Source organism: Notechis scutatus, chromosome 3 (genome assembly GCF_049901735.1).
Source record: "Notechis scutatus isolate UNSWTSFEM ecotype Mainland chromosome 3, rNotScu1.2, whole genome shotgun sequence".
NCBI lineage: Eukaryota > Metazoa > Chordata > Lepidosauria > Squamata > Elapidae > Notechis > Notechis scutatus.
Genome location: NC_142011.1, coordinates 60045887 through 60071931, shown reverse-complemented (window position 1 = coordinate 60071931; position 26045 = coordinate 60045887). Strand labels below are relative to the sequence as shown.

General features: G+C 36.0%; 1 protein-coding gene across 1 annotated transcript; it reads left to right on the top strand.

The window, feature by feature from the left end:
- Positions 1–559: 559 nt before the first annotated feature.
- On the top strand, positions 560–25917 carry MKNK1 (MAPK interacting serine/threonine kinase 1). The gene is given in 15 exon segments (XM_026665806.2): positions 560–638; positions 3401–3463; positions 8250–8346; positions 12823–12921; positions 13497–13594; positions 14129–14208; positions 14661–14734; positions 15511–15615; positions 17705–17760; positions 17861–17894; positions 17897–17955; positions 21539–21733; positions 22435–22599; positions 23166–23209; positions 23692–25917. Coding segments are annotated over 14 exon segments (1398 nt in total). The 5' UTR covers positions 560–638; the 3' UTR covers positions 23921–25917.
- Positions 25918–26045: the final 128 nt, after the last annotated feature.

The window sequence follows — 26045 nt, the reverse complement described above, 5'->3', positions numbered from 1 at the left end:
CTCTTGATACTGGTTTAAGTTACAAGACTATTTCAACTCATCCCCAGTGGGCTGAGAAAGGATGACCGGTGTGATGTGCATGACTAGGAATTTTGAAAAAGGAGATCACTAATACTAATTCGATCGCTACACTCATCCTTTCACTCCTACCGCCACATGATCCTCCTTAACACCCTAAAATTAGAGAAGATCGTCAGCGTGTGAGTGTCCCGTGCCATTTCCCCATTCTTGAAGCAGTAGCTAGCAGGAAGGGGAGCAATCTACAGATCTTCTGCGGTCCTACCCGCAAACTTTTTTTTTTTTTAACAGCATCCGGTTTCTTCACCCCTCTAAACCACCCGAGTCCATTAGAAAACCGAGAGCGGGGAACATTTTTCCCTACTTTCGTGTGCTCTGCGCATGGGCACTCCCGGCACCCAGCCCAGCCTAGCCTTCCCGGAACCGATTCCAAAAGCTACTACGAAAGCGTGATTCTCACGCCCGGCCAAGTGTGAGCATGCGCACACTTCTCCTAGCTTGAAAAGCTAATAAGGGGCCGGGGCAATTGCTCGTAGCTCCTCCTTTGTCGAGAGCGTGTCGTTTTGTGGCTGTTGGAGCCGGCTGTGAGTAGGAAGAGATGCCCTTTGGCAACCGCAGAGGTGGATGAAGCGGCTGAGCGCTTGGGGAGGAGCGGGAGTAGAACTACCGGAGTCAGGAGCGGTGCCAAGGCTGCTGCTGCTGCTGGGGGAAATCTTGGCTGGGACTGGGAGATGTCAAGGGAGGGGTTCGGGTACCGGGTGGGGCATTTGGCTTACTCCTGGAGTGGGGAGTGGCCATAGTTTCTCCAGTAATGCAGAGGGTTGGTTGAGCAAGTTTGGGGTGTGGTGGGGGAAGAAGGAAAGAGAAAATGGGGTGCCACGTGTTGCAAAATGAGGCGTTCGTTTGCAAGCGTTCCTCCAGACTCCTGTGTTCTCGGGAAGTCAGGTTCTTGTGGGTCCATTGTGATTTGTGTGTGTGTGTGTGCGAGAGAGATGAAAGAAAGGAGATGTTGTGAGAACCTAGTTGCAATATTATTGCCCAATCTACCTATTAAGCATGGGGTTTGTAAGGGCATTATTTAAAGGGCCTGGGCCTGTATTCGTTTTTTTATATTCAGACACTTTAAAAAAAAATCTGGGATAGGTATTTTTACCAAAAGAACTTTGCCTCATGGTTTCTGAACTGGGGATATATTTGCAAGTAATTGGGCCAAGGCCTTTTTACAAATTATTTTACAGCAGTATATGGAGATTGGTTGTGTTAATCCATTGCAATAAAAAAACCATGGCATCTTCAAAAACCAAACACATTATACTATAAATATCTGTACTTGGATAGTTTTCTCAATTCAAATTTCACTCCTGGTGGTGAAATGACCACATATGTGAACATCACTTGGCCAAAATCTGAAAGTGGTTTGTTGTTGCTTTCTCTTTCTTTTTTTAAAACATTTCCCAATCTAGTCTACAAAGTGGATTTTCTGGTGGTCACCCATCAGTTTAACTAACCCGGTTTGAGCATGCTTATTTTTTTCTGAGCCGTGGTCAGCCACAATCTGCTAGGTGGTTGGCTGGACATTTTAGATTAGGGATGTCAAAACTGATGTCATGGTGTTGTCAGGTAACGAATCACAACTCTTTCCTAAACTAGCCGTGGGCATGGCCAGTGCATGATGCATCTGTGAGTTTGACACCCCTGCTTTATATGGATAAATATTTAAATGGGAATTCTGGGCACCTCACAATTCACCTGTGTTACGCTGATGCTGTATGACCTCCTCTAGTTTCCAGTTGCTTTCTGGGTACATTTCAAGATACTGGTTATCACTATTAAAGCTACTACCTGGCAAGGACCAGTTTCTTTGTAGGACTGCCTCTCTCTGAGGGAAACTATCTATCCCACCAGGTTAGATAGGTGGATGCTCCAGGCTCCTTCCTTTGAATGCTATCACATGGTGGCACCTTGAAGGCATGCCTTCTTTGTAGATGGCTCTGACTTTTTGGAATAGGCTCCCATTGAGATCTGCACCTTCTATCCCCAATCTTGTTAGCCTTCCTGAAGGCTGTGAAGACTTTGGTGTTCCCCAAAGCTCTTAGCTAGGATGGGGATGAACCAATGGAGTATGGAATATGGCTTTTCATGGCGCCATGGAAGGAAGGATACAAAGCATGTTTATGTTTTTTAATGATTTTGCTGTGAGCAATCTATGTCATATGTCTCATAAATAAATACATTTTAATTCTATATTACAGATCTCAAGGGGCCATCCTTGAGCAAAATATTTCACTGGAATAATATTTCAATGGAAGGATGCTGAATTCAATTTATTATGAAACTTAACATGTAGAGTGATAAGAAACCTGCTTCTCTACTATTTTTACCATGTTACAGATACTTGTTAAATCCAATTTATCATGTTTTACATTTTCATACAATAAGCAAACTCTTTTACAAAGATGAAGTACTCTTTGAGCAATATACTTACTTTGATGGTTATGGGAAATTGAATAGTAAAAGGAAAGACCAGAGGGATGAAAAAGATGCTCACAATGCAAAGATATCTATATTACATCAAATGACAGTTTTGTGAATGGCCATTTTTATTGGCAATTATTATTTGATCTTTTTTATTTTATTTCCCTCTGCTCTTTCCATTTATTGTTCATTTTCCCACAACCATCAAGAGTATTTGATATCTGTAGAAGCTTATTCTATGAAAATGTAAAATATGTTAAATTGGATTTAACAGGTATCTGTAACATGGTAAAAATAGTAGAGAAGCAGTTTGATAATAAATTAGCTTCTTGCAAAACACATTTGCATATATGTATGCATTTTGTGCTGTAAGCCTATTAGTTCTGTAAAGAGAATACTAAAATGAATTGTTTGTTTCTTTTAATTTTAAAGGAACCATGTTAGAGTATTCATTATTGAGAGGTCCTTGTTTTGGGGAGGCTTTTTTATTAGCTATTAAAAGATGGTATCTAAATAATATTAAAAGGATAAGAAGGATGAAGAAACTAGATGAATGAACAAGGGATTTAAAAATTTCATGGAGGTTAGGGCATCATTCATTAAAATAACCACATATATTGCTTTAAAAGAATAAAAATCACAAAAATCATTATGCTAAGCTAATGAATATCAAGAACTGATATAACCCAGTATAAATCATCTGGTAAATTTGTTGGCTATGACTTCCAGTAATGAAATAAAAGTTGGCTATATCTTCCAGTAATGGAATAAAAGTATCTTCAATTTTCTCAATGGTATCTTACAAATCTTGTGGATTCCATCTAAGGAGATAACATTCTGAGAATTTCAGCTATATTAAGAGTTTTCTAAAGGTTGGGGCTAATTCTGATATTTTCATTGTTTCCAGATGTCAACTTTGACTAGACCCAATAATAGTTTGGACCTGAAGAGTTTCCCTACTCCCATTAAGGTATAATGCAAAGAACATCCAGCTTTTTGTGTTAGAACTATTTAGGTTCACTTTGATGTTTTGATGTTTTCTTGTTCCATGTTATTTCTTTTAAAAAGTTATAGTTAAGCTTGGGGAGGGGGGAATCTGGTAAATTTTTGCTGTTGATTCTTTCTGTTCTCAGAGATGAGTTCTCCAGAGACTAGTACATTTGATTGAAGGTTTATGACACATAGAAATCCTCACCAAAACTGTTTCATTTTCTTTGGAGAGTGAGGAGGGGACGCGCACATACACGCACACACAGAGAAGACTGTTAAGTTTTATGTCTAGGAAGAGGTTCCCCTTCCTCCCAAGGACATTGTGTTGTATTCCTGGAATACCACAACACTGAATATTCCTTAAGTCTGGCCAACAAAATGTTGCACTTAATTTAAACATCACGGGAGGAGGAAGATTTGTCATATCATATTATAATTTGTATACATTGTGAATAAAAGGCAGTCTATAAATACTGTAAATATAGACTTCAGCATGCTAATATTCTTAAATTATTCCTAATAGTCTGTCTAGATTTGCAGTTGTTTTAGCCAGTAAAAGTATAACCTTCAAGGTTAACCATGCTTTGGAAAACTATTTTTAAATATTTATTGTTTTTCTTTGAGCAGTGCACCCTCAGTCAAGCTTTGTATGTCTCATTTATCAGACTATTTGTTATCCTTTCCAGCTGCTTCATGTCTGGTTTTTAAATGTGACCAGAACTGAACGTACTCTTCCAGCACAGATTTTTCCACTGTAAAGTGAGAGAAACAATTTCTGTGTCATGCTTGCCTAATACCTAACCATTATAGTGTACCTTAGCATCAGATGTGTTTGGACATCATGAAGACTGTAAACCTCTGGTGATTCAGTATGATTAAATAGCTGAAGTTTTATAGACTTATGCTGTCTTTTAGATAACATTGCATCTTACTTATTCTTTCAATACATTTTATAACTGCAAAAATCCTCAAGCAGGTTTAATGAATTCCATCTCATGAGACAAATATTAAGGTAGAGTAACACAGATAATGCCTTGGTGGTAGATGGCAGAGGCCTAACTTTTTCTGTTCAACAGTTGCTTCTGGAATTAATTTTGTGTGCTCTTTGGAGTAGGTACAAGTATCTCTAGGGCTTGTAATACCACATGTATGATGGCAATACTTGGAGTTGTAATCTAAATCTGGAGGATACTGGATTGGAAAAAGCTTGTATATCTTTAATTTCTTTTGTTTTTCTGACCAGTTGGCTGGGATGTTTTAACAGGTGAGCTTGAAAAACAAGTTTAAGGCAGAAATCCTTATACATATTTGAAACAAACCCTATTGAATTAAATGGGACTTATTTCTCAGAAATGAGTTTTCTCACCCCAGTCTCTAAAGTGCTATTGAATTCCAGTGTTTAGAAAATTTATAATTCTTGATTCAGTTTTCCAATAAAATGTATACAAGTGGGACTTACAAAGTGGGCCCAAATAAATAGTTTTTTCATGTTGGAATTTTTATAAAACTTAATAAACACAATATTTGATTATTGTAATAGAACAACATGGCCAAGTTCTAAAATGATTGGAAAATGGGTAAAGATAAAACATGGCAATGGGCTTAAAACCAAAACATTAAAAAAAGAAACAGAATGTTTTATTTTGGCTGTTTAAGAATAAACTGTTCAAACTAGGGGGACACGGTGGCTCAGTGGCTAAGATGCTGAACTTGGTTGATCAGAAATGTCAGCATTTCATCAGTTTGAATCCCTAGCACCGCGTAAGAGTGAGCTCCCATTACTTGTCCCAGCTTCTGCCAACCTAGCAATTCGAAAGCATGTAAAAATGCAAGTAGAAAAATAGGGAATACCTTGGTGGGAAGGTAACAGCGTTCCGTGAGCCTTCAGCATTTAGTCAAGCCAGCCACATGACCATGGAGATGTCTTTGGACAGCACTAGCTCTTCAGCTTTGTAACGGAGATGAGCACCACCCCCTAGAGCCAGAAACGACTAGCACGTATGTGCGAGGGGAACCTTCACCTTATTCAAACTAATGCAATCAAGGCCAGAACTGAAAAATCATTAAATGATTCAAAGTACATATTGTGCAAAGAGGCAGAAGAAGGTATAGATTATATATTCAGCTCATGCAAGAAGTTTTCACAAACTGATTATGAACATCATAACCCAGTTGCCAATATGATTCTCTGGAACATCTCTAAAATTATGTGCCATTAATGAATAATTGGTGGGAATATATATGTCTATATATGGAGATTCTCAGTCATCCAAATCATTGTTGTCCCAGAAGTGCTTTTTTAAGAGGCAACTGGACCTTTTTTGTTTGGTTTTTCTTTGAAGATGTTTTGCTTCTTATCCAAAAGCTTCTTCAGCTCTGGTTCAGTTCTCATTCTTCAGAGTTGAACAAGCTTCTTAGATGAGAAGTAAAATGTCTTCAAAGGGAAAAAAAGTCCGGTAGCCTTTTGAAAAAGCACAATTGGGATGTGGGAATATATAGTTAAAAAATAGTCAAAAACGAGTAAGTTAAAATATTGTGGGGTTTCAAATTAAAAAAATGATAACATCTTGGCTCACATCAGATTTAACTGGTTAAAAAGAAGAAACTATGGATAATTGATGAGGCAATAGGCTGGAATGGTAGAATAGAAGATTAAGAATTGAAGATCACAAAGTATCACCATCTAAAAATCAGGATTGAAAGATTGTGGCATAAACTGGCTGTGATTGTCCCAGTGGTTGTCAGCACACTGGGTATCATACCAAAATATATTGGACAGCATTTAGAAAATTTGTGCATTGACAAAATTTCCACCTGTCTATTACAAAAGGTCACATTGCTTGGATGTGCACGTCATCCTAGGTTCTTGGGAAGAATTTGTTGTGTATGAAGGCCAACACCAGTTAACAAACTGGCAGTTATGGTTTCACATTGTAATATATTTGATAATATTTCAGTCAGGCAGATGTTTAGACTGGATTTGGCTTTTCTATCTAGGTCATTGTGAAGGACTTCATAGGTGGAAATAAATGCCAAATGCAATCAACATTTGGCTGATTGTGCAACCAACTATAAATAAATCACATAGATAGATTTTCTCGATGACATTCTGTTCCCAACTTGGTCTTTACCTCTTCCAACAATGTGCCCATTGATGCTGTAATTTAGTCCATTCACGTTATTGCTAGTCATCTTTTGCTCTTTCTTCTACCATTCTCACCATTGTAGACTTTTCCAGAGGGTTAGACCTCAATTTACAACAGTTTGTTTAGTGACTGCTCAAAGTTATAATAGTACTGAAAAATGTGACTTATGACTGTTTTTCATAGTTATGACCTTTGCAGCATCCCCAACATCATGTGATCAAAATTCAGATGCTTGGCAACTGGTTCATATTTATGACCGCTTCTGTGTCCCAAGGTCATGTGATCATCTGATCACCTTTTGTAACCTTTACACAAGCAAAGTCAATGGGAAAACTAGATTCATTTAACAACTGGGTTACTAACTTATCAACTTGCAGTGATTCATTCAACAACTGAGGCATGAAAGGTCATAAAATGGGGCAAAACTCCCTTAACAAATGTCTTACTTAACAACAGAAAGCTTGAGCTCAATTGTAGTCATAAGTCGAGGACTGCCTGTATATCCATAGTATGATAATTTGAATCTGGCCATTTGTGCCAAGACTAGCTAAAAACTGGTAACTCAGATTTCCCATTTTTGTATATATAATAATGTAAAATGTATGTGCTGCCCAACTCCCAGTGAACCTAGGTGGTTTAGAATTGCTACATTTAGGAACAGAAACCAATGCTACTATTGCTTTGGTTGAACAAATTTAAAGGAAAAAAAGTACAAGGTAGTACAATGAACTCAAAGAAAGGATATCTGGAGGGGAACCAAAAAGAAGTGGCATCAGTCATCCTCATCAAAAGCCTGGGTGAGAGCAGCCAGATACTTAAAGTTCTTTGGAATAGCAGTAGATAGGAATCCATTTGAATTTTGTAGGGATTCTCATTCCAGAGGGCAGATACTGCTACAAAGAAGTCACATACCCAGAGTCCTGACAGATAATCATTGTTTATTTGATGGAACCCAGAGCATGCCAAACCTAGATCAAACTGACTGGGAAGATACTATGGGACACAGATAATACCTGAGGTGACCATGTTGGGCTTTACAGGTGATGGATCAGTGCCTTGAATCATGCTCAGAAGTTGAAGTCTTTTGTGTTTATAGTATAGGAATGTATAGGTTATGTTATCTCACTAATGTATAAAATATATTTTGACAATGCATGTTTGATATAAATGGAGAGTATGTTTGATAGCTATTGAGCAATTGAAAGATCAAGTAATGTGTTGTAGAAGTTAATTGAAAACGTTTTAACTGTCTCCTGGAATTTGTGAACTCTTAAAGTGTGGCTATTATAGTCTCAAATTGTTGTTGCCATCCCCATAGAATCATGGCACTAATACAAATTGTGTTGTCACTGAATATGGCTAACAACATTAGGGAGATATTTACCCCTGATGAATATATAACATGAGATAGAGAAGAACTGAACAGGGAGGGTACAGAAACTTTGTTGTGGGTTTACTTTATATGTGCATACTGTACATAGTAATTCTGCAATAATAAACAAGTCATAATGTTTTGTATAAATTAATAAAGAACAGATTTGCCATCTGTTATAGACCAGAATGAGCACAGAGAGAACTAACTGGGAGAACTAAACAGAGACCCTTTTTGTTTACTTTCAGTCACAAAGTAATCCTTCATCAAGTTCATTTATGAATGAGGCGTGTTGCCAGGCTCCACCAGCCTTCTATTCAGTGAAACCCATCCAGCATAAATCAGGTATCCGATTTGAAGATTAAACCATTGAGCTGAAATTTATTTCTTGTGTGGGTCTTGCCCTTAAAGTGTTCAATATATTGACTTTAGTGCAGAATTCTTGGCGCTGTCTGTGCTTGGTTGTTGCAGATGTTCATTAACCAATTAGGTAACATCACCAGTGCAAGTAAGTGTGGGGTTTGCTTCCTGTTTATATACAGTAGCTTGCTCTATCAGTGTTGGTAAATGCTGGAAATTGGGGAAAGTTACCGTATTTTTCGGAGTATAAGACGCTCTGACCTATAAGATGCACCTAGCTTTTGGGGAGGAAAACAAGAAAAAAAAAATCTGCCTCTGCCTCCCAGCAATTTGTGTCCTTGCAACAAATAGCAAACAGCTTCAGCACAGCCTGATTTAGCACGAGCAGCTGATTGTAGGTGGGATCTGCTTCCCAGAATACTGACGATCAGCTGTTCCAGTCTGCAGGGATCACCTATCGCCACCTCTGCGTGCCCCATTTTCAGCCTCCGCGCGCCCCGTTTTCAGCCTCTGCGCGCCCTGTTTTCAGCCTCCGCACATCCTGATATATCCCAGAGATATAAATATAGTGAAGATAGGGGAAGCAAGGCTTCTCGTTGCCACCCACATCTTGCCCAATATTTTCAAGAATACCAGTTGCACAAAATGTACAGGTAGTCCTTGACTTATGACCAGAATTGAGTCCCAAAATTATTGTTGCTAAGGGAGACATTTGTTAAGTGAATTTAGCCCCATTTTGTGACCTTTCTTGCCACAATTGTTAAATGAATCACTACAGTTGTTAAGTTAGTAATGGAGTTGTTAAGTGAATTTGGCTACCCCATTGACATAGCTTGTCAGAAAGTCACAAAAGCTGATCACGTGACTGTCATACATATAAGTCCGTTGCCAAGTGGCTGAATTTTGATCATGTGACCCATGGGGATGCTGCAATGGTTGTTCAGTGTGAAAAATGGTCATAAGTCACCTTTTTCATTGTAATTTTGAATGGTCAGTAAATGAACTGTTTTTTAAGTTGAGTACTACCTGTACTGCAGAAGTCCAGATAACCATTAGATGGCAGCAGAGAGTACTAAATGGTTCTCTGCTACAAACTAGAGGTCAAGGTCTATTCAATCAAGTCTTCCTTTTGTATGTTCCTATCTTTTTTAGTAAGCATTAGCTAAATCATTGGGGCTCTAATGCAGCAAATTATAGCATAGCAAAAACAACTATGCTTGGTAAGATCAAGGGGCGTAAGAAGGAGGAGACAACAATGGGCAAGAGGAATGAATGTATTCATTGCTAGTGCAATGTTGGAAACATTGTTGGTTGCTGTTGGGCACAGGTCAAAGTTGTGGACAGTCGTCCATACAGTTTCCAAGAGTCAGCCCCAATGCAGTCCAGATGATGCTCTACTAATGCCCTTGAGTTTCCTTAGATAATTTGTGAAGATGAATACAGATTGCTTCTAGGCTCATTTAATATAATTTTAAAGCAAACCTACTCCAAGATAATTTAGAAGGAAAGGGGCTACAATAATTACATTGTGGTAAAACAATTGATTGCCATCTTACACATTTTTTAAAAATGGCAAGGTCATTCGGGGTTATTCTAGCAGAAGGTATCTTAGGAAAGTGCAGGTTATATAAGGATATGTCTTGCATTTCTGATTAAAACCACAGGCAGAATAAATAGCAAAAGTAACACTTGTTTTATGGCTGTCTGAGCACAACTTGGACATAGCAATGAGTTAAGCTTTTTTTCTGGTGTGAAAGAAAGCTGTTTAACCTTTGATGTGTCAGATGGGAAAAACTGATTGAAAAAGCCTGCACACTGGCTAACCCAGCACAGATAGTATAGACAAGAAATATATTTCGTGGACCCAGATTGGTCAAAACTTAATAAAACAGTTATTTCCAGAGTGGACAAACTATGAACTTGGTATGGGAAGGTATTACACTTTTTAATTTACTTAATAAATATTTTTTAACAATACATCTGCTAAAAACCTTCTCTGTTTTATGCAAATAAACCTCAGCATGTTAGTACACCTATGCAGTCCACTAAACGTTATAAGTTTAGTAGTCATTCAACAAATACAACATTTATTTTTTAGAAATAAAAATATTCAGGAATTGTAAAAAATCTCATCTGGGTTTATTTTGAACGTTTTTTAGTGTTATAGAAAGGCTAGAATGAAAATATTGTATGTGAATACTATAAACTGGCTTTACACTTTGTATTAAATAATGGTTTGTTTTAATTTGGTTTACTAAATAAGCTCATTCTCTCGATTGACAGAACATAATATGTCCAAATCAACCAAATAATAATTCTTCATACAGCATGTTGAGACACTCATTGTCTTTTAGTTTCTGATGAATTTGTTCACATGTATTTTATCCTGCATTTAATAAAAATAAAGAAGTGATACTTAATTCCTCCAGTTTATCTACAAAGACATGAAGAGTTTGTCAATACTTGTAGAAATGATGGAAAATAAACTTAGATCAGTATGTGGAAGCTTTTTTGTGCTTATATGAAGGAAAAACAATTCTTTAAGACCTTTATGATATTCTTGTGAGCATCAGTTATGACATTAATTATAGTTTCAATCATAAATCGAAAAGCATATTGAGTTATCATTGTAAACTACTGCAGAACTGATTGCTGCTTTGCTTCAAAAATATCTTGTCAAAGCAAAGAATTATCATGCAGAGACTGAAATCTGACTGTTCCAGCTTCATTTTTTTCTTTCAGGAAAACTTAATTATCTTGATATCATAAGAGAATCTCAAATTCTTTTCAGTTCAGATTTGAAAAATTAAACAGAAATAATGAAGTGCTCCCAACTTCAGATATTTTTATAAAACATAAAAAGCCATAAGGGTAATCAACTTGAAGAAATTCTAAAGTGAAAGTTTTAATTTACTACAGGATACACATACTAAAACTAAAAAACAGGATGGTAGAAGTCTTGCACCACTCTCAGTTTTTTTATCTCCATTGAAGACCTCAGAAATGTTAAGCTTTTTAAAGTAGGCTAAATTTTACCCTTCATCAGTTTTAGAAAGCATAATGTCATAGCATGTACCATATACAGATAATAAAATGTGCAAACATCTGGAAGCACTTAAATAAAAACCCAAGTTTCAATTCAAGAATCAATCATCATAGAATTCATCATCCATAATCAGGAACTAATCAAACCACAACAAAAACCACTGAGATACCTCGAAAATGGAATAGAACAACTTAATTCTTTCTGCTGATCTTCATATCCCTATCCATCCTTCCTTCACCAGGGTAACACATGAGAATTTAGATCAAATGTGCCATTTTTATTACTAGTGCTGTTCTCTTACATTGTTAATAAATTTAATCAAATGAAGGAAGCAACCAAAGTAAAGTTAATTGAATAAAACATTTTCAGAAGAGAGTTACAAATATTTATGATTCAAACAAGCACAAAAGGTTAAAAACAATGTAATGATACCACAAAGTCAAAGTAAAACTTCATAAATCCAGTGAAAAAAATCTATATGCAGATAGATTGAAGACCAAAATACAAAACATATAGTAAATGTAAATAAACTACAATGTTTGTAAAGTGTAAGCAAGCCAAATAAAGAAATAATAAACTATGACCAGAACATTTTGAGAAGCTGTCGTTTTATGATACCCAAATACCACTGCAGCATTTCATTCAAGTTGAATTCAGGATTTTTAAAATGGAAACAGTCTTCAAAATACAAAAATATCCATTCAAATGGACATGCAGCAAAAATTACATTTCTTCATGAGGAGAAAGTCTCACATTATGCCATTAACTTAAAAAATTCAGAATCAAGTGGCCTAAAATAAATAAATTCCCAGGCATTTTTCCTGCTATCCTTCTGGGCTTTTATGAATTTTTTATTTACTATGTAGAGTAATATTTCTGCTGAATGGATTTTTGCATCCCAAATATCTATTTTAGTGTCCTGCTGATTTTTCACACTGTAATTTGCACAGTCTCTTTTCTTTAGCTCCATTACTGGAGTTGATACAACCTGGTACAAAGCCATTCCCTCTCTCGCTCCCACTCCCCCAACCAAACATTATGGCTTATTATTTTATAGTGACTGAACAAGAAGGTCCTATTCGTGGCTTTAACCATTGAAATTGGGAAAAATAATGGTTAAAAAACTATTCCAAATGGGCTTACGATGTGCTATGTGGGAACCCTATGTTTTGTGACATTTGTACAAACATTTTGTACATTGTTTCTTTATTGTTACTTTTTTCCCTATGTCCCTATACCTTGTAAATAGTATTCCTTTGATATAACCAAAAATATTACCTTTTTTTAGTGGTTTACATTGGGAGATTTAACAAAAGAGAACATTAAAGATTTAAGAGTACGAAGTCATACTACTCTCTCACATATTTGCTGTAAACAAAAGAGTGAACTGCTGCACTTTTTTTGTTGTTGCGTAGAGATAATCAATAGCCAGCCTCTTCCCATATCAGACAATGGCAAAAGGAAAAAGAAAAAGAGAACAAGAGCTACAGATCATTTCCCTGGAAGGTTTGAAGGTTGGATAAACTTTTCTCCCATGTTGTTGTCTTTACTTTCTTGATGAACTTTTTCTTGTTTAATAGCAGATGTGTTATCGGCATTAAGTTTACTGAATTGTCCACTGTTAATTCCTTCTGCATATGGGATTATTATTGTTGCTATTGTTGTTATTATTAATGATTGCACAGTCAGCCAGAAGTTCAGATTGGGTTTGGCATTTTTGTCTACCTATCGAGTGCTTACCTAGGACCTGGGATTGGCAAATCTGGATGGTTTTTTGGAAATTATTATTATTATTATATTACCAGTACATACTACCATTACCACTACTACTGCTATTACTACTACTATTATTATATCTCTTTTATTCATTAAACATGAAACTCAAGTCAACTGAACATTTAAAAATGTATCACAAATATTGACTGGTGCTGATGGTTGATACAGGTTGGTGCCAGCATCCTAGGTATCAACCAAGTATCTTCTTAAAATGTATGTTGTTCCGAGTAGCACAGTTTTTTGCAGTTCCGCTGGTTTATTGCAGAAAGTTGTTATTTATTACTTACTATTTATTATTTATATTACTTGGCAGATTTGTACAAGCTCACTGCAGAGATGCTTGGTGAAGGCTCCTATGCCAAGGTTCAGGGAGCAGTTAGCTTGCAGACTGGAAAGGAATATGCAGTCAAGGTGAAGAAAGAATAACAATTTTCATTTTGATTAAGTGTTGTTGCTTAAAAATTCGATTTCCTCTTCAAGAACCTACAAGAACCCAGTTATCAACTATATTAATAACTAGTTCAGAGTTAGGGAACTATGGCTCCTTTATGACTTATGGACTTCAACTGCCTCAGGAATTCTGGGATTTGAAGTCCACAAGTCATAAAAGGGCCATAGTTCCTCACCCGATACTAGGTCTAATCAGTTTTTTTCCCTTCAACATATTAAAATTAAAAGATTATGTCAGTGGCAACATTTGGCATCATGCAAAATTTTCTACTCCTGCAACAGGAATTTCCCTCACTATTCTTCCCAGTGCTTCATGAGGCTTCTGAAAGCTCATCTGGAGGGCGTAGGTTGAGTGGATCTGTAACATGGTGCAAGAAGTGATTTTTATGTATCAATAAAACCTAGTCTTGTCAGGCGGACAGAATTGGATATAATGCAACAATCATTCTGCAAGAAGTTTTTCATTTAAAAAAAACTTTCTATTTTTGGCAACAGATAATTGAAAAAAATGCTGGCCATAGTCGGAGTCGGGTATTTCGAGAGGTGGAAACATTGTATCAGTGTCAGGGCAATAAGTAAGTATTAAATTATAAAACCCCTTACGTTAAAAATTCCACAAAATAAGATTTGCTGCAGTTGTTTATTCTTGGTATATGTATAGAAAGCAGACCTCAAATAACATCCCTCGTTAAATTATGTTGATAAAGCACAAAGGGTAGACTTGAAGCAACTGCTTCTACCAAAATTGTTCAGGTCCTTTTGGCTCCTACTTATTTATTTAATAATGCATGCCTGGGAACGAGAGAGAGAGAGCACAAGACAAGTGAATTATTTTTCATATTTATTAACGATACCAATTAATTTTAGAAACATTAATACTGATGATTTTAGGATTAGACTAATGTGATCATTTTATTGTTTATCTGAAAACATCAGAATATTTCAAATAACACTTACGGATATACTTGTGCCTTTTGATGTGGTAATAAAATAAGACTTAGCATGATCACCTGTGTCTTGTTTTTAGAAACATTTTGGAATTAATAGAGTTTTTTGAAGATAGTGTAAGGTACTACCTTGTGTTTGAAAAACTGCGAGGAGGTAAGTATGTATTCCCGTTCCTTTGTCTCTGCCCCCCCTCCCAATTTTGTGGTAACATTGACCCTGCCTTAGTTTAATTATTCAAACTTTTAACAGAAATATATAGTTTTTTTTATCTTACATAATATAACACTTGGATTTTAGCCTATTTTAAAGATTATTATTGTACTCATGTATGAAGCTGAAATACTTATTATCCAGATAATGTTGGGATGGTTCTTAAAAAATAAATTGAAGTCACTCAGAATAATTATATTGAAATGCAGAATACTTGTGTTTTTTAGTTTTGAGAATTGGTCACAGATATAAAAAATATGAAGTTAGGAAACAGACTACGTATCTCTCTTTGCAATGACAAAATATCATATACAATTTCACAGTAAAAATTTTTACAACAAATATTATTCAAAACTTGTCTTTGATGGCAGGGAGGTTCAGGAAATGTGAACAGTCTTGATTAAACTTTTGGCCTTTCATTGCTGATTATAATAGCAATCTTGTATTAACAACTTTGGAGTAAATATCGCACTTGTTTCTGAAGAAAACAGACCCGTCTGCATGGTCTCTAACTGTTGAGCTGTGATGTGGGGGCTGTAAAATCAATTTATCTTTTGTAATTATCTTTGCTGCTATTTTAGTTGAGATAGGAATCTGCACAATTTGGTTATCACAAATATGTCTATACTTATTATAGAGTTTGGTGTCTTCAGATATTTTGCCTAAATGTATCCCTGCCTTTTAAAAAAAAGTATCTACCTGCCCTCTTTCCTCTATAGGCTCTATCCTGACTCATATACAGAAGCAAAAGCACTTTAATGAGAGGGAGGCCAGCCAGGTGGTGAGAGACATTGCCTGTGCATTGGATTTCTTGCACACAAAAGGTAAAAACTTACATATCCCTATTTCCAAGCTATCAGCTTTCAGGCTAGGAAAGGTTTGCTTGTATACTTAAACATGACTAGCATGAAATTAAGTTTACTTCTGTGTTTAAGCATTTTGGATGCATTTTTCTAACATAAATAGCACAAAGGTTTTGAGACTGGTTGTTGGCTTTGAGGTACAGTGAATGAACATAATCCCTATTGAGCTATTGCACAGGCACAATGATTCAATATAAATGACACTTACAGGGGATTTGGAGGAAATGAATAATGCTCATATTAACTATGCTTATAGATGGTCCACATGCCTTGTAAGCAGATATGTGGCACTATGTGGAGGAGACTGAGCAACAGATCTGAATTATGATTTTTTTTAATTAAAAAAAACAGAATTATGTATGCAACCCAACCTGGTTACTGTAAGGTTGTAAAGATTTTTAAGTTTCCAGTTTCCAATCCATTATTACAGTCTTGAGAGTGGCACAGTATTATTCATTAATATTAGAAATTTAAAATCAATATTACGAGCATAAGTAATAGCAGTAAGGATGATTGGGGAATTAGAAATTACTTATGATGAAGAAAGACAGAATGAAATGAGAATTGCGAAGAAAAGATTCTGCTAAGAGTTTTTCAAATGGCTAACTAAGACTGTCACACAGAAAGTCAAGACCTGCTCCGGGATATGGGACAATGGATTTAAGGTTTAGGAAGGCAGAAATACAGCTGAATATTAGAAACAAACTTCATAAGAATATGAGCGGTTTGAAAATTGATCCAGTTATGAAGGGAGGTAGTAGTTCTTCTCCTCTAGATGTATGTAAATGCAAACCAGACAGCCATCTGCTGGGGAGTCTTTAATTGTATAAATGATCATTTCTAATGACACGGATCAAAGTAATGTAAGTTTTGCTCACCTCTTTACCCTAACAGTGACACTTAATGGTACAGATGATAAATTCAAAAATTTTAAAAATATTTAAGTAAAACATTTATTTTTAAACCCACAGATTCTTTCTATGTAATCTGTGGCCAGTAAAAAAAAATACAACTCCTGTATAATTAAATTTGAAGTGAGTAAAAGTTTCCTCCTCACACATCTATAATATCTGCATGCAGTTACGGGAACACTGAAATGACAATGTAATTACAAGGTATTTTGAAGCCAGCCTGCCCTTCGTTAGTTTTTTCATACCAATACCAAAAGTAAACACCAGTAGTTTATCCCCAGCCATCCTATATGAGATTCTTTGTCTCTAATTCTTTGTTCGCTTCACTAACACAGGTTGCTACTTGTGTGCAGTAATATTAACAGTCGGTCAACACAATGCAGTCACCCAATTATCTTCTAGTTAGAAGTTGGGCCCCCTTTTGTTTTCCAGCTGAACAAATGCTTTGGTCAAAATTCTGAAAAAAGAAAACTCTCCTTTTGAAGACCTACACATCCTTACACATTTCCAATTCCCTTAGAAACTTAGATTCATAGGTTTTCTTCTCACAGTTGTGAATACTTAACGTGGGTGGAAATAGCAAGTCAAGCACTGACTGTATAAGTTATGCTATCACCCCCTCAAGACTCTTTAGAACTCTGGGTTAGCTTTTGAAGGAGCCAGTCACTGCTGGTATTTGTGTATTGACAACAAGAAGAGCTTATAAAGGGAACATTTTATTTTTGTTCTTTAAAAAATGTACCAGTATTACAAGTATACACACATCTCTTTATCAACAGCTATAAAAATAGTCCATTAGCCGGTACTTTTCTTTTGAGTGTTAGAAATGCTTCTGAAATGCCTGGATTTTAATATATAATTCGTTGGGACTTCAAGATTCATGTGAAGAGCTAAAGGCTCCCTCTGAATTATTTTTTAATTTCATTTTCAGTGCCATTATTCTAATGCATATTATTTCTCCTGTACAATCATTTGGAAAATATCCAGGAATATTTCACAAAGTTTGAATGTAACTTTAAGATATGATTTAAGTGCAATGGAATTAGTAATTACTGCAGACACCAAAAAGCAAATATTTTCTCTATTTTTGGCAATGTTATTTTGGACATGACTCATTGTCTTTCTGTGTTGCTTCTTAGGTATTGCACATCGAGATCTAAAACCTGAGAATATACTCTGTGAATCTCCCAATAAGGTGCGCCTATGTTTTGTAATTCTACCTGTTTAGTGCTTAATTTATTTCCTCAGTGATTTGACTTACTGTATATGTGTTTTTCCTTCTTCCTCCATTTTAGGTATCACCTGTAAAAATTTGTGACTTTGATCTTGGAGTGGGGTGAAACTCAACAGTGCATGTACTCCAATCTCTACTCCTGAACTGACTACTCCGGTATGTAGGCACCTGTATTTTGAAGAATTGGCTATGATGTGAGAACAGAGGGCTACAATTCAATATGTTGTGCTGCAGAGTTGCTCAGATGCACAACCTAGCTGGAGTTTAGTTGAATTGCAAAAAATGAAACATCAAGTATGTCAATATTGCATTTTCCAGACAATGTCTTACTTATTTTTTTGTTTGGAATTATAGATGATTCTATAAGCTGCAATTCTTAAGTTTGAAAATTATAAGAATATAGCTCCCAATAAGACCATGGAAATCTTGACATTAGTCCTAATGTAAAGTATCATTCGGCTTCATACATACAATGTTTGGAAATGTATTTTTATGCTTTCTTGCTACAGCAGTATTCTCAAGCAGGTAAACAGTCTTCATATAATAAGTTCTTACAATTTATCTGTGATTTTATAAAATATTGATTTGAAAAAGCAGATTGTATTTGTTTGTTCTGAAAGACGTGATGGGCCATCACAGTATCTTCATTCATGCTGATATTATATATATTCATTTGGTATGCAGGATACCTGAGAGTAAAATATGGAAAAACCCTGCAGATCTGATACAGGAAATCCTGATTGCACGATAGGCAGATTGAAACTGAAATAAATGTGGCATAAACTGGATAAGATTCAGTTTTATGTACTTCAGTGTGAGGAAAAAGTTGTCCCAAAAGATTCCTTGAATGGATGCAAAGTTTGATAGAAAAGAGAATTATTGGGGGCAATTCAATCTAGTAAGGGAGTGGAGTCGCACCAGGAAGCAGGAAACCTAAAGATTGCTGAAAATGGTAGTATGCAAAAGCAGAATTACATATATATCAAGTCCCTGTGAGTGTACACAAGAGACTGCAAATAAATAAGAAAAGTTATAAACGGACTGGTTATTTTCCTAGATCATATTTATCCTCTTGTAGCCAACAAAACTTGCACCTTTAATGCTGTATATATAGGAATACTGAACAGCCCTTTTGCAATGCATTTCAGATTTTTTTTTTAACATTGAAACTACTCGTGTGATTAATGACCGTTAACCTGTGAACATAGTCACATGCCAAATTCCAGAATTATGGCTTGCACATGCTAAATAAAATCATTATCCAGGCTAGGTAATCAAATTACTAGAAAGTTAAGGAGAGAGAAAATGAAGAGTTATTTTCAAAAATAAAATGTAACACAATCAAATATATTGGGTACCTCAATCTCAACCATCTCAATAATTCCTTATCAATGCACATTGGAAGGATTCAGATTTTGCTTTTACTTGTTTTCTTTCTTTTATTTTTCAACCTCAGCAACTTTTAAGATGTGTGGACTTCAACTTCTGGGATCTTAAAGCTGTTGAGGTTGAGAAACACTGGGGCAATATGCTGACTCTGTAAACTGCTCAGAGAGGGTTGTAAAGTCCCGTGAAGTGGTATACAAGTCTATGTGCTATTGCTATGAGATGGTTGCAACACATAGTATGGAATCCCAAGTATAAGGACTCTGGAATGTGGTTTACTGTATATGTTTCTCCAAAACTCCTAAGCCATGACCAAATATTAAAAGTTCAGGAGAGATTAAACTTTGGAAATGATGAGTGAATATGAAACAGTACTATGAAGTCGCTTCATATTGGACAAGACATTTCAAAGAGAGTTGCAAGAATTTTAAACTATGTATTTAAAAGAGATTTTATGCATTGCCTGACCCAACCTATCCCAGAACTTGACTTGCAGAGGATTGGGATGACAATGGGTATATTTGCATTTAATTAAAATCTGCAAGGTTAAGTTGTATCACCAAGCCAACTGTTTGTTACCACACAAAAAACATTCTGAAATTGTGTGTATATTCAAGTACTCTATACTGAGACATCTACAAATTAACATTCTCAATTTCATTTTTGCTTCCTCATAATTCTTGCTGTTGCCCAGCAACTGTGCCATAGTTTATTGCCAGGGTTGTGGGAGGCAGACCAGCAATCTTATGCTTATTTCCATCAAGTGTAAAATGCTGCCCTCACTTAAAAAAAAAAAGTCTTGGCTTTAAAAATGTTCAGTTTGTATTGTGCTACAAATATGAATTAAATTTATGCTACAGCGTGCCTAGATCTGGGAATCTCTTATCTGCCAGGGTTAGACTGAATGAGTTGCATAGTCTAAATTTCCAAAGAGATAACTGCTTTGTATCGACGAGAAGTAATAATCACAGTAATAATCACAGTAACTTGTTTAGAACTGATTAGATAGGGGTGCCCAACTCTGGAATCTTTATATGCTGTATTTTATTCCAATTTCATTTTAAATCATATTTTATTCCAGTTTCATTTAAAATTGTATTTTATCCAATTCAAATCAATTATCAAATCAAAATTTGATAAAATTGCTTTTATCAAATTTTAGTAATTCATTTCTGGAATTCTACCCTTTGATACAGTCCAAGGGCCAATCAATAAAGATTGAATTGAATTGAATATATGCTGGCTGGGGAATTCTGGAGGTTGAAGTCCCCATATCTTAAAGTTGCCAAGGTTGGACACCCCTGTCTTAGATCATCCTCTCCTTCCTCCATCCTTCTGGACTTCTTCAGCATCTGCTAGTATCCTGCTACTAAACTGATACTGATTTAAAATCAGCAGCAGAATTTCCTGCATTGGGTTTAATACTCTGCCAGCTTTGTTGGGGGGAAATAGCCACTCCAAATGAGATGTTACTAATCATATAATTTGTAATATAGGTAATCCTCAATTTATAATCACAATTGAGCCCAAAACTTAAGTTGCTAAGTGAAATATTTGTTAAATGAGTTTTGTCCCATTTTACAAACTTTCCTGCCACACTTGTTAAGTGAATCACTGCAGTTGTTAAATTAGTAAGACAATTGTGAAGTGAATCTGGTTTCCCCAGATTGTCACGTTGCAAAAACTGATCACATGACTCCAAGATGTTGCAACCGTTGTAAATATAAACCAGTTGCCAAGCATCTGAATTTTGATCATGTGACCATGGGGATGCGGCTGTAAATGTGAAAAACGGTCAAAAGTCACTTTTTTCTGTGAATGGTTACTAAATGAACTGTTGTAAGTCAAGGACTACCTGTAGTGCATTGACATTAACAATGGGTACTGCATGTAAGGTTTTGGGTGGATCCGGCTTTCCAAAAAAAGTTATGTATTAATGGCACAGGTAGCCTCCCTTAATGACCACAATTGGAACTGGCAGCTCCATTGCAAAGCACTATTGTCACCAAGAAGAAAATCATATGATCACATCAGGCTAATGGAATCACTTCCTGTCCAGCCATTAAATGAGTCACTGTGGTCATTAAATGAGATATCGTTAAGTGACCACCATTTGCAGCATTACTCCCAGGTTCTCCTTTAGCTCTTCCTGTTGGAAGCTGGTTGTGAAACACGTGAATAGTGGTCACGTAACCACAGGATGCTTTGAGAGTAGTCAGTGCGAGGGGGTTGGTTGTTTTATTTTACACAGTTTGAACGGTCACTAAATGAGGCAGTCATTAAGTGAGGACTACCTGTGTGGTGAATGCTTCCTTTTCTGCAACCGACTGATACAAGTTCTGTATCTTGCTAGTGTGGGTCTGCAGAATACATGGCACCAGAGGTGGTGGAGGTCTTCACAGAAGAAGCCACATTCTATGACAAGCGATGCGACCTCTGGAGCCTAGGTGTGATTTTGTATATCATGCTAAGTGGCTATCCTCCATTTGTGGGTAATTGTGGTACAGACTGTGGCTGGGACAGGGGAGAAGTCTGCAAAGTTTGTCAGGTAATCAGTATATTTTTGACATGTAATAATGTAGCACAGAGGTGGGGAACTGTGGCCCCTTTACGACTTACGGACTTTAACTCCCAGAATTCCTACCTCAGGAATTCTGGGAGTTGAAGTCCACAAGTCATAAAAGGGCTATCATTCCCCACCCCTGATGTAGCAGGTTTGATTGAGCTTCTTTAAAACTATTTGGAGATCCTCTGAGACATCTATGGACTTGAATGAAGGCAATTTTTCATGTTTTCAATGTTTTCAGAACTGTTTCAGTTTGAATTTATAAGCTCATCATGAATGTTAAGGTTTTATATTCCAATCATGTTCTCCAGTCTTATGTTCTCAAGAATTGTACTAAAAGTATATTTCCTACAATTCCTAGTGTGACCTCTATTGCATGTAGAGGGGGAATAATACTTTTTAAAAAATTGTAATCCATTTAAAATATTTGTAAATATATTTAAAAATATATTCTGAGGAACAGTAAAATGCAGTTTTCCTTAAAGCCAAAGCAATTTAAGTGCAAAGATATGGCAAAAAATATTTCCAAAGTTTCATCTGCATAGTGGGAGGCAATGGTGGGGAGCTCTAAAGAGCTTTTAAATAAATAATATTATTTTGTGGACTGGAAAAAATTTGAAATTTTAATTCTGAACTCTCAGCCTCTGAAAAAACAAACCCAATATACTTTTTCCCCCCCACAGAGTAAGCTTTTTGAGAGTATCCAGGAAGGCAAGTATGAGTTTCCTGACAAGGATTGGTCTGGCATCTCCAATCAAGCCAAAGATCTCATCTCAAAGCTCTTGGTTCGTGATGCCAAACTGAGGCTTGGCGCTGCCCAGGTTCTAGAACATCCCTGGGTACAAGGTGTAAGTGGCTCCCTCTCTTTCTATATGCCATTTGTGTATGTGAACCAAATCTTACAAAATAGCATAATCGGAGAACAGAGGTCATCAAAACCATACCTATGGTGGGGGGTAAAGACCTTGGCTAAAAATGTCAAAATAATTATGCTGTCTTATACCATGAGTCCAGATCCCTAATGACTTGTGATGGTACAAACGATCTCCCAGTGCAGTACTTAACCTTTCTTATTGTAGCTAAGTAAAACAGATGGATCTGCAATTGGTTTCCTATATCTATAAATATTCTTTATTACTGAGTACTTAAAAGTTTTCCTTTGAGTAGCAAATGGTTGTTTGACACTAGAAGAACCAATTTCTGTTTATATAAGTATATTGTTCTTTAATGAATGTTTCTTTGGACAGTGTAATTGCCAATATATAGTCAGCCAACATAACATCTTGCTGTTAAAATGTGATTTATTCAGAAAAGTGTTCAAAATAATGAACTGTGAAGACTGAGTATCCTTTGATTAGTAAAGATTTTCTCCAGGGTTGTTTCACTTACATTGCAACTTTTTTGTTGCTTTCAGCATGCTTCTGAAAAAGGATTACCTACACCCCAGGTTCTTCAAAGGTAACTTTTCTGGAAGTTTGTCATAATGAATTGAAAAAGTGATTGAACTGTTTCCAATCTTAGCGACATTAAGATGTGTGGACATCAACTCCCAGAATTCCCCATCCTGCCACACTGCTTGGGGAATTCTGAGAGTCAAAATCCACAAATCTTAATGTTAATCAAGATTGAGAAACACTGCAATGGATCCATTTTCTAAACCAAGTTGAGATTGGCTTAGATAGCTCCATTGCAATCAAAGGAATTTTGAGAGAAAGCAGAAGGTTGTATTAATTGGTAAAACTTTCCCAGAAAACATTGTTTCTTGGGTCTGAAGAGCTATTAATTGTTCCCATCGCTTCTTGTTTGGAGATGAATCACAAAATGAACTTGGTTAGAAGGAAGTTAATGAAGAGACAACTTGTGCTTTTCTGGTGGGCTTCACAATTAGATTGTTAGTTCCTCTGGTATAAACTAATTTTCTTTTCTCAATTTTCTCGCAGGAACAGCAGCACAAAAGAGTTGACTCTTTTTGCTGCTGAAGCTATTGCTCTGAACCGCCAACTCTCCCAGCATGAAAATCAACTCAGTGAAGAACAGGAAAGTCTCACACAGGCCATATGCTCCATGAAGCTTTCTCCTCCCTCTAAATCCCGCCTCGCCAAACGTAGAGCCATGGCTCAGGCTACCAAATCCAGTGACTTCCAGCCCGCTTCTCAGGCAGCTCTTTAATGTACATTTTATGTTTGTTAATTCAAGGTTAGCTTTGGTTATAACTGTGGTAGGGTACTCATCACTGATCAATATATTAGTGCCCTCTTTACAACATATAAACTATAGAAACAAACCTTGGAGGAGAATGATATAAACGGACAGCTTCTTTAGAATTTTCATTAAACGGATAAATGCTTTGAATTCTGTGAAGTTCTTAGATGAAATTGCTGCTTTGTTGCAATATAACAAACCACTTAGGCAATATTTGCACACTCCCGTCCAAAACTAGAGGATGCATCTCTGTTGCCAAGCCTTGTGACTAATAGAACTTTGAATTTAAAGGGTATTGAGGGAGCTTTCAGTACTTTTACCACTCCGAGTCCCTACTTGCAGTCACACAAAAATTGTAATGGGTTTATTTTAGAGAAATGTCATTGTTCTGCTCTTTTTTAAAAAAGCTTTCTTTGTCTATTAACAGTTTGAGTTAAACTTCAAAGGACATGAATAATAATTACTGTTGGAGTTGCACCTAATGTTGTTACCCTTTATAATATTACAGAGATGTCTATTGTAAGAATGAAGGTTATTTAATCTGGAGTTTCCTTTTTTCCTTCCTTTCATTAGAAAAGGTACAGTATATGAAAGTGCCTTGATAATATGACCATGTTTTTTAGAAACTGTCTACAATAAAAAAGTGGTGACAGATCTTTGAGTCAGAGACCTAGTAAAGAATGATCTCCTTGCTACACTTTGGCAGAGAAGGAAGCGTGAACCTCCATTTCACTATTTTTAAAACAAGGAACGAAGCAGAATTTTTTTAAAAAAAAAACCCACCTTGATTTATTCCCATACTGTAAGCATGGAACTAAGAGAGGGATTTGTTGCCAGCCCATTATCCTGGGTCTTTTTAGTCATCATTTGAGTCATTCTGCATCTGCTATTGGAGACCATCACCATTAAAATAAGTACAGCTCCTGTTCAACTTGAAAATAGCGCAAGTGGATGACACAACATACACTCATGGGGCCTTTCCTTTTTCTGCTCACCTTGAATACTTGAGAAAAAGCACAATTGATAACTGTGAAATATTTAAGTATGTGCCATTTTGATCAATTTTCCTATCTCTGTAGGCAAGCAGCTAGATCCATAGAGCTGGATAAATCAGTATAGACTTGGAAGAGTTCTTGCTGTTGAGACCTATATTCCAATTCCATAGTGTTATCTTATATAAGGACAATAAAGCTGAAAGTGAAGGAAAGGATTTTTATAGCCAGATTTATCCATTATTGGTTGCAAATAATTGCTCATGCATTAATGTTAGGCCTCTCATACACATTCGGAGAGAAATGCACACATACATATATACATAAATTAAGCAGTCTTACATCTTGAACCTTGGAAGACCTAGTTCAGTGTAATGTTGGATGGCCAGACAACTTAGGGCTACAAAGTCAGGTTTTATTTTAAAATATAGTGTACTATTGTGGTTAAGTTCTCATGTGATCACCCATGATTACAATAGTCATATTTTAAACGTACATTTAGGAATTGGACATCTTACAAATCCTTTGAAAGCTATTCATCTCATGGAAATTCATTTAAAAAATAATAGTTGGAAATTTAGGTCAGTGCATTACATAAAGCAGGAATTATCTAATATTTGAAGATCAGTATTAATATCGGAGTAGGAAGATAAATCCAACAACTTTATAAAGATACTGAGGTTTTCCAAAATTTGCCTGTCAAATAACTTCACATGCCTTTAAATATAATTTCTATATTTTGTACACTTTTACATTAGTAGCAATGATAAAAACATATAGAATGGGTGCTGCACTTAAGGTTTTTATATATTGTACATTTAATAATGTTGGTTTTTAAGTACTGTTAAATTATTGTTACATTTGTAATATACTCCATAGTCAATTGTGAAAGCATTTGGATAAACTCAGGAAATATCTCCATATGATATATTATTACAGTGTAATGAAAATTAAATTTGTCTAATTTATAAACTAGTCTGCTTCTTTATTCATCTGTGTAGTAAAAGAAGCACCTGTTTTCACAATCTGAAGTTTAAAGATTGTGTTATATAATGGACACTGAGCCTTCTTTTAACAGCATTCTGCATCATGTCACAGAA